The sequence below is a fragment of the Cyprinodon variegatus genome, unplaced genomic scaffold, assembly GCF_000732505.1.
Source record: "Cyprinodon variegatus isolate N-32 unplaced genomic scaffold, C_variegatus-1.0 Scaffold232, whole genome shotgun sequence".
NCBI classification, from domain to species: Eukaryota; Metazoa; Chordata; class Actinopteri; order Cyprinodontiformes; family Cyprinodontidae; genus Cyprinodon; species Cyprinodon variegatus.
The window spans coordinates 782688-800148 of record NW_015150685.1 but is presented as its reverse complement, the minus strand read 5'-3'; the positions used below and the strand labels follow the sequence as shown (position 1 = coordinate 800148).

The following is a 17461-nucleotide window of genomic DNA, read 5'->3' as shown; positions in this document are numbered from 1 at the left end:
AGAAAGAAAGAAAGAAAGAAAGAAAGAAAGAAAGAAAGAAAGAAAGAAAGAAAGAAAGAAAGAAAGAAAGAAAGAAAGAAAGAAAGAAAGAAGTGATGTTACCAGCACTGAACAGCAGGTGGCAGTATATCCATGGATGTCGGTCTCAGACAGAAGAAGAAGGGCAGCGGTATGAAGAAAATATAAAGGATATTTACAGTTTAAGAAAACATTATGAATCCAGCAACAGAATACGAAATTAAAAACTAGAATTTGATGTAAAGTAATGTTGCTGCACAGTCATGTACAGTAGGTGGCGGTGTGCACCTTAAAGTTGCTTGTGATCCGCCATAATTGAAAAGAAGAAGAAGAAGCGCGGCGGAAGTGGTGGGGATGCGGTGGATGTTATGGAAGATGACAGCGGCCCCTGCTCGGTTCTCGCTCAGCCTCAGGTCAGCTCTTCCTCACGTACTTCAGTCAGTTCGGACAGGAGGTACCAGAGGGATCCGGACGGGACCTTCTAGCCGGATTAAGGCGGTTCCAGCAGGTAACCAGTGGGGGCTAGCTGAGCCTTAAACAGCGGACCTTTCTCCTCTGCTGCTCTGATGTTAGACCCGCTTACGAAAGGAGGTCGGATATGGCCCCTGCTGCTTTCCGTCGCTAGCTTAGCTAACTGAGACCAGGAGCGAAGAGTCTGTCTCACTATGTTGTCTTCCTTTCAAGGGAAGTTGGTGCGGAATGGAGACAGCAGAAAGACTGTGGTGAGCATCCTCCCACGCTGACTGATGCTCTGCGTGTTTGTTCTTCCCAGCGTGGTGCTGACACGCGTGTCTCTGTCCACTGATTCCAGATCTGTGTGGAGGGGAACATCGCCTGTGGAAAAACGACATGTTTGGAATATTTCAGCAGAACCAGCAACATAGAGGTACCTGGAAGTCCCGTGGATCTGAGCCGGTTAATTTACTGCTAAACACTTGCTGCTTTGTTCCAGGTCCAGACGGAACCGGTCTCCAAATGGAGGGACGTCCGTGGAAACAATCCTCTGGTAATTAACGGCATCATTCATCAATGCTGTCAGGTTATTTAAAGAGAAAAACAAATTTAACCAACTGGTCCTGGTCTCAGCATGTGGTATGGAAGCCTGTTAGGTCCACATTTAAACTGCTTTTATTTAGCCAAGGACATTGATTCTGAAAGGAAGCTAAATCTGCCTAATATAGACCTACATGGTTGGAGGAGTCATTTGATTCAACATTACTGAAAGCAGAGAGAAAATATTCCATCCATCCATTTTCTGTCACGCTTTAGCCCTGCTGGTGTCTATCTCCGGCTGTCTACGGGCGAGAGGCGGGGTACACCCAGGACAGGTCGCCAGTCCATCGCAGGGCAACACAGAGACAAACAACCGTTCACACAGTCATGTTTTTGGACTGTGTGAGGAAGCCGGAGTACCCAGAGAGAACCCACGCATGCCCAGGGAGAATATGCAAACCCCATGTAGAAAGGGCCGGGAATCAAATCTGGAACCTTCTTGCTGCAAGGCAGCAGTGCTACCCATTGCACCACTGTGCGGCCTGTTTTTAAAAAAGTAAATTTGAAGAAAATGCATTAAAAAAAATAAAAATATTCCCAATTTATACAAAAGTTTAACCAATATTATTAAAGTTTTGTATTATTTCAGATTTTACTTTCCAAAATGTTTGGTTTTCTATAATTACTCAGATTGTTTTTTATTGATAGGTTCTATTTTTGAAACCCGTTTGTTTTCAGTAACTGGAACAGATGACTCTCCATCGTTTATCTCTCATACGGTCCGGTTTCCTTGAGCTGACTGCCTTCCCTGTTGTCCTCTGCAGGCCCTGATGTACCAGGATCCACAGCGCTGGGCTATCACTCTGCAGACCTATGTTCAGCTCACCATGCTGGACAGACACCTGTCAGCCTCTGTGAGTGCAGCTGATCTGGGAGGACACCCTGACATGAGGACTAACCCCCCTCCAGGAGGTCTGATGGTTCTCTCTGGTTTCAGGCTGCTCCTGTCATGATGATGGAGAGGTCCATCTTCAGCGCCAAGCACATCTTTGTGGACAATCTCTTTCAGAGGTTCTCTTGTTTTTATCTGAACCTAAAATCTGGAACTGACCCCAAATGACCATAAACAGTCAGTTAGTTCTAACATGGTTCTGTATTTCAGTGGGAAAATGCCGGAGGTGGACTATGCTGTTCTGAGCGAGTGGTTTGATTGGATCACCGCTAACGTTTCCCTCCCAGTTGACCTGATTGGTAAGAGCCTCCAGTTTGAAAACTAAAACCCTTTTAGTTGTGATTGGTAGAAACCAGGCTTCTGTTTGCTAACTGAAACAGGTCAGTCTTTTACTTTGAGGGGTTTTCTCTAGTTTAGTTTTAACAAATCATTTCCTTAGATTCCAAAAAAGCCAGGTTGCCTTCAGTCTGCATTTTTTTCCAGTGTGTTCTGAATCATGTTCTTCTCCTCTGGCTCCAGTTTACCTGCAGACGTCTCCTCTAACCTGCTATGAGAGGCTGAAGCAGAGGTGCAGAGAGGAGGAGAAGGTCATTCCTCTGGTGAGAAGTCGAGGTTATTTTCAGAGACGGCACTGTTCATGTTCTGCGGCCTCATCAGGTTCCTCTGTGTTTGTCTGCCAGGAGTATCTGGAGTCCATCCATCAGCGCTACGAGGACTGGCTCATTAAAGGAAGCTCCTCTCCGGTTCCTGCTCCAGTTCTGGTGAGTGAAGGATCTACACGTCCACATTGGTCCCATTGAAACCGCAGAAGGCAGAGATGGGAAGAAAACATATGCTGACCTGTTTTCCAGGTGATCCCTGCAGACCACGACCTCCAGAAGATGCTCCACAAGTATGAGGAGCACCGAGAGAGGATCCTTGCAACCAGCAGCTCCTGATGCTGCGACAAATGCTGCCTCACCTTCTCTGAGACCCAGATCTATTTATTGGTTCTAAACCCTAAGCTGCTTCATCATCAACCCATGAATTTGATTCTTTTCTGCACTGGACGGTTTTGGACCAATCAGCATGGCTACTCTGCCCGTACCTTTGCTGAGCGCCTCGATTAATGTTTGAAAATTAGAAAAAGTCAAGTTTAATCAGATTCATTCAGCGAGGAAAAAAATCTACCGTTAAGAATTGAAGTCAATCCTGCCTAGAAATTAGTCGCTCGTCCTGTTTGATAGAGAGCAGTTTCCAATGTCATCTTTATCCGGTTTAAAGACGAGCCGTTATCAGTTCACCGGTAAATCCCTTCAGTTTGGCCGTGGAATCGGGTATTTTATTGTTAAGCTTCCAGGTGAGAGCTTACCTAACAGCTACTCCACCAGAGCTAAGAGCAACCTTATTCATCACTTTCCCTCAAGCTCCAAGTTTCATCTGACACAACTTCTCTGCAGAGTTAAAGGAATGTTTAGATTTGTTGATTTTTGTTCCGTAAAATGCTGCTTCACTCGAAAACCTCAACTAACTCTACAGGGACATTGGCTCCACAGTCATTAAGGCAAAGATGGCTGCAAACAGACATTCTGTTCTGCTGAGAGCTAAAGATTCTTTTTCCAAAGTGTTTCTGTTGAAGTTAACCTGCTTTATTCTACCATTTTTTTGGGGTGAGTTTTATGAATTGCATCTCCTCACAGTTAAACTACAAGGATTTAATAAGAATGCTGTTCCTAAAACTGAGCCTTCCAAAAAATGATGAAAGCAGAAATTCGGAAAAATAATCAAAACAGCAAACAGTATTGTTTGAATTTTTACTTACATTTTAGTCTAAAAAAATTTTCTCTTTCCATTTTTGAAATGTGTTGTTTTCAGTAATCTCTATGGAAAACCTCCCACTGACATTCCACCTCTGAAAACTGTTTTTTATTAATAAAATATCTTAAAAAGCAAAAAGAAAGTGATCCGTTCTCCATATCTGTCACCATGTTTGGGTTCTGCTCTATAACAAGTGCCGAGTTCGAATCTAGCAGCTGACTCCTGGCCAGATTCGTCGACCGATGATGTCATAGCGAGGATTGGAAGACTCCTTTTTATGCAGCTGACAAATCCTTTTTTCCAGCTTTGAAGGACAGGTCCGCTGTATCCTCTGTAGCCTTGGGTATCCCATGATTCATTGCGAGTCCAAGCAAGCGGGCTGCTCAGAGGGAAATAAATGGCGCTGAACAGTGGTGAACATTGGAAGTGCAGTTTTATATAATCCAAGTCTGAATAGTTCTGTCTAAATGAATTAAAATGGTTATCAAGTCAAATACGTGGCGGCTAATATCTGTTTTATTGAAACGTTTTATGTGTCCCCGTGTAAATGGGTTTGGCTGCAATTTAATCTCAGCTTCCAGATATCACTCCAGTGTGGGGACTATAAATCCAACGGCACTGCTGCTGAAGCTCCTTAGAAATGTTATCAGCACTCAGAACATCAGTTCCTGCTTTAAGTGTCAACTGTAATGGTTGCTAGGCAACAGAGCATACATTGGTGAAAGCCAGAGAAAGCTGGATCTGTTTGGATCCATAGCCAAACCTTCCAGCCTCCTTGTTTTCATGGACTTCCAAGGACCCAGTCCAGGTAGGAGTCCTTGGAGGACGCGGCCTCTGAAATCAAACACAGCTGTGGGTGATGGTCACTCGGGAGGTCGGGGTTCTCCATTCTTCTCTCGTCTTCGGTAGGACTTCAGCCACCTCGCCTGCTGTTGGCAGTCAGAGGGCTGAAGTACGGCAGTTTTTCCTCCGCGCCCAGACCCAGAGCATCTGTGGCTATAGTGCACTGATCATGTGAATGGAGTAATGTGGCAGCTTAAATAATCCAGGGAGGTAAATTTTTTTTATTGTGAATATGATTTTGTCCTGGACAGGGCCACCTTTGGATCTAGTTAACCTTTTGTATCTCTGCTTCTGTCCCCTTGAACCCCAGTCGGCCCCTGCAGATGGCCGCTCACACTGAGCCTGGTTCCACTGTCTCTGGATGCGCGGTGTGAGGGATTGCTGAAGAGTCAACAAGTAAAAGCAGGACAAAGATCCAATCCCAAAGTGACCCCTAAACCTTCCCTAAGCAGTAACCCTCCATGTGCATGTGGCTGCAGTGGGCCCTCCACATTACGGGCCGTCCCAAACCACGCAGCGGGTAGGCTGAGTGGACCATTCAGGCCTTAAATAATCAGGAATGTGGCAGCAGGTGTAACGGCAAACTAGTAGCAGAGGTCTGCTGGGATCCTGCATCTTCGTCACACTGACAGGAAACCTCTATGAAATAGTTTTTTCTGACCGTATACATTTTTAAGAAAGGGGCAAATGCTTAATTTTATGTCACCCTGCGGCACAGCCATACACATGGGGTGTCACTGTGTTGCCATAACAACAACAGCCTTCCCTTTCCTCCAATTCTCATTTATACCCCCCTACCTTCAATCAAGGTGATTAATTTTAATATATTTAGACTCGGTTTGGGGTTTTCCATCAGGCGTTGAAGCAGCCATCAACCCCTAAACTCAAAGTCAGAAAGTCCTCGGTCTCTGAAGAAAAGCCCACTTTGAAAAGTGGTTGCATTTACTCATCTTCGTCTTATATTCAGTTTTGTTTTGAGGAGCTGAAACCTTTAAGTCAGTGAAAAGCACAAACAGTGCCCTTTAATTAGGTGGTTTGTATCTGGATGTCAGCAGGACCGCCGGTCTTTAATCCCAATCTCAGTGCAGACCACCATAATAAACCATAATTAAAAAAAAAAAAAAAAAGGTCCCTTTTATTGTGTCAATGACATCATTTTAGCAAAAAGTTACTGAAATAATGAAAGCCTCCTAGCATAAGACAATTAGCATGAAAATAAATGTTAATCTCAACATTTCATCCTTCTCAAAGCCCAGATTGATCTAATTGGTCGGCTCCAGTGGCCTGAGAAAAACCGTCCCGCCATTCTGCTTCAACACCAAGCCAAAGTTTAGGAAAAGGAAACCAAGAGATTGATCAATATTTCAGGAAAAAAGTTTCACTTTAGGCCTTAGACTTTCTTTGCCGATCCTCTTTCACCGTTTGTTCTCCTGGTTTTGTTCTTCCACACATGTTCCCGTCTCCGTTGGGCCAGTGGTTTTTCCCTTCACCTCTGTCGCTCCCTGTCCCATCCTCTCTGCTAGCTCCCTCAGCTGTTGCTCTTCATCAATCGAGCTGAAGGATGGAGACTCCGATGGATCAGCCGTCACATCATCTCTGGCTGTAGATTTAACAGGAAAATAAAAGTCAGTACTATTTCAGCTCCAGTTCGGACCAACAGATACAAACACTCCTTTATTCCCTCTGCTCTTCAGCTGCTAAACTCTACCAGGAAAAGCAGATAGCCATATGTTGCATGGATTCAGGCCTATGCTCTTTTATCCACCTTACTTTTATCTTTTTAAATATGTGTCTCTTGTACTTCTTTTATTTTTTATCTGTGATTTGTGAAATGTGAACCTGTGTGTGAAAGGTGTACCCCTACTGCACAAAAATTGCCCATACTGGGACAAAAAAACTGAACTGAACTCTTTGCCTTTTTTAATTTAGCGTTTGTCTGCAGTTGACCTAAAAGGTAAATGGCAGCCTTTACTACCATCATATTCATTTGGCTTTGTTCAAAATGCTCATTTTTATATTGATACTTTGGTACTTGTGCCGACTTTGGTGGTAAAGAAATACCAGCAATTTCCTAACAACCTGCCTGCCCGACCACTTTTAGTAACCTTTTTCAGGACCTCTTCTCCTTTTCAGTTCCTCTGTGACAGAAAAACACTGCAGAGGGCAGCCATTGAATTTCTTCCCCTCCTCACAGCGATGGTCTGGTTCACTACTGTACTCCTGTTACTGCCTGCAATCTAATTATTAGTTTAAATAACATTTCATTCATTATCTGTTAATTCATCTGTCTATGAGAGTTTCCCTGCTGGTTCTTAAATCGGATCACTGCTTCCATTGGGGAAAGGAGTTGACTTCACCTTTTGGTTGCTTAATTGGTTGGCAAAACCTCATTAGTTGCTTGAGACCTCATTGGTTGATCAACCCCTTATCGGTTGGCCAACAAAGGGCATACACTGTGAGATATTTTCAATCCTTGTACGCAGCTACAGCTCACACTGTACGACGAAACCTCAGGGTTTAAACGTTCACCGCTCACGATGTTTGTTCTCACACTGTGACGCTCTGATGCGATCTACCTGCTCACACTATACGTCTAAAAACCACGTTGGATTCAGCTCCGCAGTGAGATGGCGCTAAGCGGACTCGTCTATCTGGAAGCCAAGCGAGTAGAAGAGGAATATGAAGCTCACTAGAGTTAAACGCACTGCCTTGGCAATTTTGTGCTGAAAGCCCTAAAAAGAAAAGGTGACGACGTATTTGGACAAAGACATGGCTGAGCAAACGTGGATACTACGGTCTGTCAGTTTGACAGAAAGAACTCCATTTCACTCGCACCCCCGCCATGCTTCTGTGTTTGCCTCTGAGAGAAAGAAGAATCCTCATCTGCGCCAGTGCACAAAGCGATTTGCCCACAACGGCTGACTGAATTTCAAAATGTTTGATTTTCTCCAGACCTTACGATTCCTGAATCGAGGTGTTCGTTGGAGGCTGATCGCCCCTCTTTACCCCCCGTATACTATACGATGCACGATCAGGCTGAAAGTCAGCCCGATCGACAAATTCTCACACAACTGGAAAATCTGTCCAAAAAGGGTAAAAAATCGTAACCGGCTTAACACCTTATAGATAACCTCAACAAAAATGTAAACAACATTTTTGATTTTGCTCCCATTTCTTATGAGATTAACGCAAAGATCTTAAACTTTGCTGAGATAATCCCTCCCACCTCACAGGTGTGGCATATCAAGATGCTGATTAGACACCATGATTAGTGCACAGGTGTGCTTTAGACTGCCCACAATAAAAGGCCACTCTGAAATGTAGTTTGGTTCCACATTGTCGAATCCCCTGCGGCCTGTTAAGCTAACCCATTTCTCTTTCACAGTTAAATGTATTCCTGAGTCATTCATTTTTCACCATAAATCTGAATGAAACTGCACTGTTCTGACCGCGTTTAACATCTCTGCTTCAGAGTTTATTCACATTTATCTTCTGCTATTTTAAAGGACACTTTCAATGCATTAAGCCTTAAAACTTGAAAATTCCTCTGACTTAGGCTTCTAAACCCCTCGTCCCCTTTTGTTTACGGTATTTATTTTTTATTTTCAGTAGTGTTTAGTGTCTGCGTAGTTATTAGATATAATACTTTGTGACTGTAGTTAATAAAGGTAGCATTGTATTTTAACTCTCATTCTTTTGTCTTTATTCTATGCAGTGAACGATATATCACTCAGGCTGGATTCACTTTTCTTTCAGTAGCATCTGAATGAACAGGGACATTTATTTGGTTGGTGATTAATAACTTTGCTGATAGTCATAGTCTCAATTACTAAATTGGTGAAAGACAACCCTTTATGGAAGAGACCAAAAACCCTGGTCAGTAAACAAATTATATTATTATTCAACTGATAATTGATTATCCCTCGATTTGAATGACATTTACATTTTCTATCATTTCCAGTTCTAGTTATTTAATACATTCATAATCTTCTGGTAATATTCTGGGTATAGAGACTCTAAAACATGCCTTTAGCTGATAGAGCAGGAAAATGTGCCAAAATTGTAAAAAAAAAAATAAATAAATAAAAAAAAATGTAAACATTTTGCATTTAAGATAAGAAAGTTTAAGATAAGAAATTTACTTTCCTCTATCAACATGGTCTATCCAGAACACCACAAGTCGAAAAGTATTTTAGTTTCACCTGGTTTGATTTCGTTAAAAGTCTTTAAAGAATCTTTGGCGATCCAATTATTAATCGATGAATCGAAAAAATAATCGATTTGCAAAATATTTGTTAGTTGCAGTCACGTCTCACACAGAGCATGCAAGCAGTAACTGTGGAGCTTCCTATAAAACCAAGGGTTTTCATGAAGATCTGAAACAACTATACATTTCTTACCAGATTTCTGCTTTCCATCAGACGCCTCTGTGGGGGGGGGCATCTTTCCTAGATCCAAGCTCGGTTCCACTTTGGGTCCTTTCCTCAGTGTGATATGAAGGGAAATGGCTTGAGGACCACTGAGGTGATCATCATCATCCAATCTGGATTCGTCAGAGTTCCTAAAGCTGGTTTCTGATGGGTCAGTGACCCCTGCACTGGTTCTGTCTTTATAACCGTCACATCCAGTCAGCGCTTTATTCTCCATCAGCTTTGTTTTTAAATGCTCAGTGGTACCATCAGCTACACAGTCGGCCACAGCAGCTTTCTGAGGTTGCTCTGCGAGCAGAGGGCGACCCCTGAAGGCCAGGTCTGGGTACGTCCTCTGCAGATCCATAACCGAATGGTCCATGTTGCTGAGGCCATACCGGCGAGGCTTAGGCTGGGGGACTGAGGGAGGCCTGGCCTCTAAACGCAGAGCTTCCTGGAAGAAAGAAACCACATTTAGAGCAGGACAGTGTTTTGTGGCCATGCTGAAGCCCTTTTAGAACTTGAAAACCGTCAGGATAGAATATTTTCTTAGTTCCAGTCATACCCCTTTCTTATCCAAATCCTCCTTCTCAGCATCGTTGTCTCTCCTTTCCTCTAGTATCGCTTGCTTTTCTGAGGGATCTATCAACTTTGCAGGCTGCTTTCCTCTCTGGAGAACATCTAACCATTCCTGCAGGATTAGCATTAGATCAGATCAGTCAGTTCTGGACCTACAAATATATTATATATATTGCAGGCGTTGGTCAGTCCTTGATCAGATGACTTTGGTGTCTATAAATATGGTGTTATCCTGTTAAGGGAGTATGGTCCTTTAGCCGCTGCGCCCCCGTGCAGCAGCTCAGCCATCAGAGCAATAATGCAAGGCTAGTTTCAGGTATGAACACAGAAGATCTGCAGCCATTTGGAAGGTCTGCATTTTTAACAAGGAGCAGATGGTGGCAGGATTTTATCTTCTGCTTCTGCTTTGACTAGATGGAGAGTTAAAACTCTGGTGGACTGACTCCACTCAGCCAACAGAGTCAAAGAAAGAATGGAGAAGAACCCTTAAAAGCTGAATTGGGACATTGCGCAGTTCAAGGACAATACACCGGAGCTGGACTGATCGCCATTAGTAGATCCACCAACCAGGCATAATATGACCATCTGAACACTTCTTCAGTCTGTGGTTCCCTGTATTGGCTGATACCTGTGCATCAGTGACCTCTTCATCACCCGTTAGTTGGACAGAGGTCAGGGCTTCCTAGCCTAAACCTCAGAGAGCCCAGAACAAGACCCTGTCAAGTTACAAATACGAAGCACTCGGCAGACAGGAAGAATGCAGCGATAAACAAAAAGACAGACCAAACATTAAATCTTTGGATGAAGATGATGCATTCCTTACCAGTTTGTGGCAGGAATGCACCTGAAAGTTGTTTGCATACCAACAAACATAAAGGAACCACAGCATATGTTGCCCATGCCTTAAAACATTATACCAGAGTGTGTAGATTTGTTCTTAGAAATGTGGGATTTTTATGCATAATTTCAGATCACTGCACATCATTCCTAATTTTTCAGATTCCTGTGCATGAATGCTGAATCCTAGCATAAAGTTATAGTGCTGTAAAGTTGTATCTTGCATTTATAAATTCTAAAATTGTTTTCTCAAAGATTAAATATTTGTTGGCAGAAGAATATAAAGACTGAAAACAAGAAATAAAAACAAATCTCTAATTATTTCACATTTACTAACTTTTAATTTAAAATTTCAGACAGACCAGAACTTTAACGTGATCATTTTGATTAATTCATTCAAAAGAATTTAACTCTTTAAAATAAATGATGCAACTGATCAGTTTTTTATAAATACTAAAGTGACCTTTTTTTATTCCTCATTTCCTGAACATGCGTAAATCTGATTCCCAAGCACCATGAGAAGCATTGGCACACCAGCAGTGCATCATGTCTTCAGAAGTTCATTGGTTCTGGACTGAGTTGTCTTGTTTTTTTTTTTTGTTTTTTTTTAAAGTTGTGTAGCTCTGAAATCCTCTTTATGAAAGTTATAATTTCAATCAGACAATCAGCAAAAAAAAAAAAAAATTGGGACACTAAGGAATTACTTTTCACCCACTAGAACAGTGGTGGTTCTAGACCGAATATACCAGGGGGCCAGCTTGTTTTCATGGGGGAGCCAAAAAAAATGAAATAAAAAACAGAGCAAGGGATTCAAATATATTAAGATTGCTGCATGAAGTGAAATGTCCATTCAATTAGGTTGAATTCTAATTCTAATTAGGTCAATATACATTCATAATTTAGGAATTTTACATATTTTTGACTTAATTCAAGTTAAAATTACTGTTTTCTATTAAATCTGAATTAGATTTTTTTTTAAATTTGTTTTAAAACATTTAGCAGATGAAAACTGTGATCCTATCTTAATCCCACTGAAATGATCACCTTATTGTTTTTATAATATATAATTAGTCAAACAGAATTTGTAACAAAAAAAAATGAAATAGATCCAAAGGACCGATCAGTAACCATGTCTGTTTCAGCGCATATCACCATTAGAACTTCTTTGAGTATTATGTCTTCAGTACAGGGGCCAGGACATGATCTACAGGGGCAATGGCCCCCATTGGCCCCTAGAACAGCCCATACACTAGAATGAGGAACACATGAAAAGTGGGGAGTTGCCGATCTGACCTGTGGTCCCAGTTGGTGCTCCACCAGTAGGTCCAGCAGATGAGAACATTCCACTCTGGCCAGCAGCAGTTCGAATCCCAGCAGCAAAGCTCGGTCCGCATCGGGACCAGCACTCAGTGTGAACTCACTGAAACACAGAGTTAAACTTTTTATTATTAACTAGATTTAAAACCCCTAAGAAAAGTGTAGTTGAGTAAAACAAGTCTAAGAACAAGAGTGTCAATACTAAGATGTTAAAGTTATTTTTGGAACAAAGTCCTCATAATATCTTGATCAAAGTATGGAATAGATATATTTTGTAGTATAAGCTTAGATCATTTTTTGTGACTTTGTTTTACAAACAGTATAGATTAGAGTGAAGAAATGTCTCTTCATAGATAAAATGGATCATTTCAATAACTACTTATTTTTCTGAAGACATTTGACAATGATGAATCCAAACAGAGCGAAGTTTCCCTTCATCAGCAGATATCAGGACGACTTTGCTGAAATCCAGGAACATCCATCTAAGCTGGTTTCCCTTTCCTGATCAGCAACAACGTCACAGCAGAGAACAAAGCAACTGATATCTGACGATAAACAATTAGGTTTCCTGCGTTTTGTTTGACTGGAGACATTACCAATGGATAACAGATCTACATGCCCAGTCTGGATGTCTCAAAAATTCAATCTGAACTTTTTTTCCTTCCAAATCTAATCCAATTTTTTTTTCTTCTTTAAGTTTCATGATAAAAAATATATGACAAATGACATGAATTACTTTCAAAGACATATTTAAGGCTTCTGATATCACAAAGTGAATTAGTTCAACAGTTATGGGTATATACACATAACTCTTATGGGTTTGCAACAGAAATTGGTGAAGTGATGTCACTCTAAGCTATGGAAGCCAAAAGCGGACAAGGCTGGAAAAAGATCCTGATTCCCAAAAATTCAATTCTAATAAAAATCAATAAAATTGATTCATCTGTTTGAAGCAAAGCAGCTATTGTGATGAAATGAAACCTTAGAGGAGCAGGACCCTAAACCAAATGTTAAGAAAGAGACAATCAGGAACAAAGAGGAAGACGTGAGCAAACAAGGAGCTAGAAAGGTTGTAGCTAAAGGACGGGACTGATGTCCACCTGCTTTTTATTTATTAAGGACAGTCCCATCAAGTTTAAGAAAACTCTAAGCGAGTCCTGGTTTAAAAGCAGCAGCAAATAAAACACAGAGACTAAATGAAAAGAAGATCGGACTGGAGGTCAATCTGCTCCCCTTCATCATCTACAGCATTAAATCTACATTTTCAGCCGAAATTACTCTTTTTATACTTCAGAAATTCATTTTATCATAAGAAATACCATTAGATAATAAAATGACTAATTAGATTATTAACTGTACAATTCAATAATTAAATATATACTGCATTAAACCATGGAATGATATTTAAGAAAATAAATTGATCAAACACTGAAAATAATTACTTCATTTTATAAATGCGTACATAAATATAAAGTAATTCTGTGTATTTTTAGGGGATCAGGGGTCTGTCACATCCATATCACTGCCTGCAGTCTGAAGTTCTGCAGGGTTCTCACCTCTTATCGGCGTCGCTGTTGGGCAGGTAGCCAATGGAGGCCAAGATGGCCTGAATGGTGGAACAGCTGAGAACCGGCAGCAGACAGTAAACAAAGGCTCCTGTAAACGTCTGGAAGAAAAACACAGACCTGTACAGTTAACAGCGTGGTAGAAAACAGTTTGAGCTCAACCAGAACCATCCAACCCTAACAGAATCAGTAGGGATCTGCTCTGCACTACGCCCAACAGACAGAAAAAACCTGTTTTAATCTGATCCACCAGGCTGCATTTAAAAAAAGAGCTGATTATATCCTTATGAAGTTCTGCAGAGTCAGGATGAGATTTCAGGGCCTCCTGCACTCTGACTTGATCAGAACCACAGAAACGGACCCTGAAATTGATTCCACAAAATGTAAATTCAATAATCTATTTGGTGGAAAAGAGAAAGAATGAAGAATAGGAAGTAGAAATGATGGACAGTCTGGTTCAATGAATTTCATTTTAAGGTATCTCAGTAAATGGGGCTAACAGTTTAACCAACTGTTTGGATTTGATCCCAAAGTTCTATGGGGTGAGATTACTGTCAATAAAAAGTGGCTGAATCTGTAAATGTAGGTCAGTGTGTATAAATATAAGATTTGCATTTGTTCCTTGTTGTCAACTTCTACTGTACATACACATCTAATATGTGAAAAGTTTAGACATTAAGAATAAAATTTACAATTTTGGAGCGAATATTAAATGTATGTGTAGGGTTTTTGATTTGCATTCATAGTATGGGTACAGATAACTAACACAAACATTTGCATAGGTGTCTAAATGTGTCGATGTAGCTCAATAGAAATTAATGAATCAAATTCCTGAGAACGCCTTGCAGAGATAATGCTGTTATACTACACATTACACAAGAAGAAGAGGACGAAAACGAAACGTCAAACATTATACTTTAGCTGAAATGTTGTCGTAAGTGTCTGTGTATGACAGTAAATTAGGGCCATTCGAAGATGGAAAAAAAATGGAATGTAAATTTTTGAGTTTAAAGTGGCATATCAACAAGAATAAACACGCAAATTTACTATTAAAAACCCCAGAATTTACGAGATTATGAACATGCAAATTTAGAAGGAAACAAGTAGGAAATCTACATGAATAAAAAGTCACATTTACAAGAATAAAAACATGAAAATTTACGAGATAATAAAGGTGCTAATTATTGTGTTCACTTTTACTTAAAAACACTTCCATGAGGAAGCCATTGTCCAGTCTCCTTCCATTGCTAGAGCCTCCATTAATGATGCATGGGCATGAGCTTTATGAAGCCTGTTGTAAGAAAAATTATAATCGCACATTGTTCCGCAAATATACATGTTTAAATCCTGCTAATTTGCTACTTTTTTACTCCTAAATTTGTTCCTTTTTCTTTTATATTTGTATGTTTGAATTTCGTAAATCTAGGGTGACGAGATTTGGGTTTCTGAGAAGGAGGGTGCTTTTGGCAGAGAGCCATGAGCCGCCCATACTTAGCCGGTGGAGGGGGGCTGGGGACCAGTAAAACAGGCGGGGGGGGAGCACAGGGCTGCAGGTGTCCAGGCTATTGGCTCCCTGTTTCGACTATGTGCTGCACTGTAGTCGACCAAAATCTCAGACAATTTTGAAATTCCCCCCGGATATTTTTTCTAGGTCTGAAAAGTAGGACATGTCCAGGAAAAGGAGAACGTCTGGTCAGCCTACATACTGTAAACCAGTGTGTTTTTACCCATTAATTTCCGTGTTTATTCTCGTAAAAACGCCACTTTAAACTCAAAAATTTTAAAAAAAAATTTTCATTTTTGAATGGCCCTAACACGCCATCATACACTTGCAATAACATCCAATAGTTTTCGTGTTTTCATCTTCTTGCTTCATGAGGTTAGTGAACACCTTTCAGGCGTTTTACTGCCACCAACTGGTGAGGAGTGTAACAGCTTTATCAGGGGTTATAGTTTGTACTCATAAACAGGCTCGGACTGGTAATCTGTCATAACAGGCATTTGCCCGGTGGGCCGGCGCTAATTTCAGCATGTGAGGGCCGGCCCTCCTTAAACCAGTCGCAACACTTAATCTCTGGCCCAAGCACCTACCTGTGACAGTAAATAACTCAAGGAGCTCAAGAAGTAATACAATGTTAACTACCTGAATGATGCATGCAGTATATATAGCCCTTCCTTGTCACGCACATCCTGGTGACGGTTAATTTTCTATTTCTTCAAACTTTAAAATCATTGCAACAAACTAAATTATGATAAAACTAAAACGCTTCCTTTAAACCAAACTACGATGTTCCTCCTATATTTGGCAAATTTATGCACAAATATGTTCCTGTGCATGATGGGCTTTTGCATCTAAAGGCTAATGTTTCCCGTCTTACATGCATTGTTGCCAGGTTGGGATGTTTCCCAAGCTGTCAGTTTAGGACGGCCGTCTATGGGTAAAAAATGTTTTTCTTTAGATTCATGGCCTAAGAGATCAATAGACTTTTGACTTTTGACTCGCCCAAAGGCTTAGACTTTGGGCGAGTCAAAAGATTTCGTATATCCAGGCGGTTTATGAAAATGTTTTGGGCTGGAAAACTCCATTCAGTTACATCCGGCAAACCTGCTGAAGTCAGTGTCGCGTCCGTGTTTATAACCAAAGCCAGTAAAACCGCGTTATAGAAGTCTTGGTGATGGTTGTTGTGATGCTTACTTCTCAACTTCTCACAGCTGGTTTGGGCTGACAACAGGAAGCAAATACAAATCTTACATTTATTCAGGTTTATTAACTTCCATTTACAAATTCAGACACCCACCTGTTTTTTGGTGGTTATCTCACCCCATAGATTGTGTCTTCGGGTTCTCCATCAGTGAGGCTTTTAGAAAAGATCTGAGGACCCTTCCACGTGGTTGAGGGCGAACCTTAAGGGACCTGATCTCCTTCTTCCAGGGCTGCAGGAACATGTTGATGCAGAGGGTCTCCAGCATCTCTGTGGCTTTGATTAAGCCCATCAGGTGTTTCCTGCTGTCGGTGCCTTCAGCCCATCTCTCCGCCACAGCCTGGGAGAAGGGGAACACCGTGAAAGTGGCTCTCAGGTCGGGGCTCCTCAGCAGGAACCGGGCCGCCCTCTTCAGGAGCCGGGGGTCCCGACAGGGCCGGACCTCAGCACCGAGCCGCAGGTAGCAGCTCCTGTAATCCTCATATAGATGATCGCGGGAGAAATGATCCTCCTCCTGTCCAGCCTCGTCCTTCATGACCGCCGAGCTGTGAGACGATGAGGAAGATGATGATGATGAGGAAGTGGAGCTGAAGAGGAAGCGAAAGTCAGCGTGTTTTTCTCTAAAGTATAATCAGAAGCTGCTTAATGTGATCAAAGCTGACAGAAGATCGGGGAACAAACACCTGAGAATCAAACGGATCACCTGTTCTCACACTAATCACCTGTATTCACCTGTTCTCACACTGAGCCCATTACAGCGTTAATGACGCTGAAGGTGCGTCCCTCCCGCAGGGTGCGGGCGGAAACTCAACACGCATGACTTCATCTTTAATCAGTTTCACCTGGATGTGTCTTTCTGTTTGTCCTTTACATCTTTTCCCTTCAGCCAATTAATACATTTATGTCTAATTTAATGGTTTTCTTATTTAATGGTTTCATTATAAAGTGAAAACAAGCAGCTTCTAAGAACAGCTGGTGGTCACCATGCACCTGCTCTATTGCTTCTACAGAAGCAACAGCGCCCCCTGCAGTTCCAAATGATTTGGTTTCTGTTTTTGTATCAAGCTTTTTTTGTTTCAAAACTATTTATGCATTGTAACAGGGGCGGAGCTAGATGGGGGGCACCCTTAGCAACTCATATATATCTGAGTATAAGACAAGCCTCTTCTCTTGCTGTTTTTAAGTCCCTTCTTAAGACTTATCTTTTTTCCTTGGCTTTTGGCACAATTTGAGAGGTTTTACTTTGTTTTATTCTTTTTCTATACTAATATGTATTTTACACTCGTTTTTTCTCTATTTTATAATTTTATTGTATTTTATGATTGTGTACAGCACTTTGGTCCTGTCCGGTGTATAAAGTGCTTCATAAATAAAGTTGGTATGGTATGGTATGGGGGTGGAGTTAGATGGGAGGCCAGAGATGGCCAAGGCCCCCCCTTAGCCAATCAT

At 41.4% G+C, this 17461-nt stretch overlaps 2 protein-coding genes across 3 annotated transcripts; one reads left to right on the top strand and one right to left on the bottom strand.

Annotated features, from left to right (window-relative positions):
• The first annotated feature begins 192 nt into the window (after positions 1-192).
• Positions 193-3917, top strand: tk2 (thymidine kinase 2, mitochondrial). Of its 2 annotated transcripts, XM_015381388.1 has the most exons (10): positions 196-526; positions 703-740; positions 830-904; positions 971-1024; positions 1836-1925; positions 2009-2082; positions 2174-2262; positions 2483-2562; positions 2644-2724; positions 2815-3902. In XM_015381388.1, exons 1-10 carry the CDS (start codon positions 373-375, stop codon positions 2899-2901), a joined length of 822 nt encoding a protein of 273 aa, XP_015236874.1. In that variant the 5' UTR covers positions 196-372; the 3' UTR covers positions 2902-3902. The 2 variants fall into 2 exon arrangements, with proteins under 2 accessions (XP_015236875.1, XP_015236874.1); XM_015381389.1 differs by lacking the exon at positions 703-740 and having other exon boundaries at positions 193-526; positions 791-904; positions 2815-3917.
• Positions 3918-6018: 2101 nt separating this feature from the next.
• Positions 6019-16737, bottom strand: LOC107088898. Its single transcript, XM_015381367.1, has 7 exons — positions 16716-16737; positions 16215-16599; positions 13302-13411; positions 11722-11848; positions 9578-9703; positions 9004-9466; positions 6019-6203 (listed from the first exon to the last, which is right to left on the bottom strand). The coding sequence occupies exons 2-7, from the start codon at positions 16545-16547 to the stop codon at positions 6019-6021; spliced, it is 1344 nt and encodes a 447-aa protein (XP_015236853.1). The 5' UTR covers positions 16548-16599; positions 16716-16737.
• Positions 16738-17461: the final 724 nt, after the last annotated feature.

Coding starts and splice junctions, on each gene's coding strand:
- tk2 (XM_015381388.1), top strand. CDS start 373: ATGCGGTGGATGTTATGGAAGATGACAGCGGCCCCTGCTCGGTTCTCG. Junction 741..829: donor GAGACAGCAGAAAGACTGTG/GTGAGCATCCTC, acceptor CACTGATTCCAG/ATCTGTGTGGAGGGGAACAT. Junction 2,725..2,814: donor CGGTTCCTGCTCCAGTTCTG/GTGAGTGAAGGA, acceptor CCTGTTTTCCAG/GTGATCCCTGCAGACCACGA.
- LOC107088898 (XM_015381367.1), bottom strand. CDS start 16,547: ATGAAGGACGAGGCTGGACAGGAGGAGGATCATTTCTCCCGCGATCAT. Junction 9,704..11,721: donor AGCACCAACTGGGACCACAG/GTCAGATCGGCA, acceptor CTAATCCTGCAG/GAATGGTTAGATGTTCTCCA. Junction 6,204..9,003: donor TGATGGAAAGCAGAAATCTG/GTAAGAAATGTA, acceptor TTAAATCTACAG/CCAGAGATGATGTGACGGCT.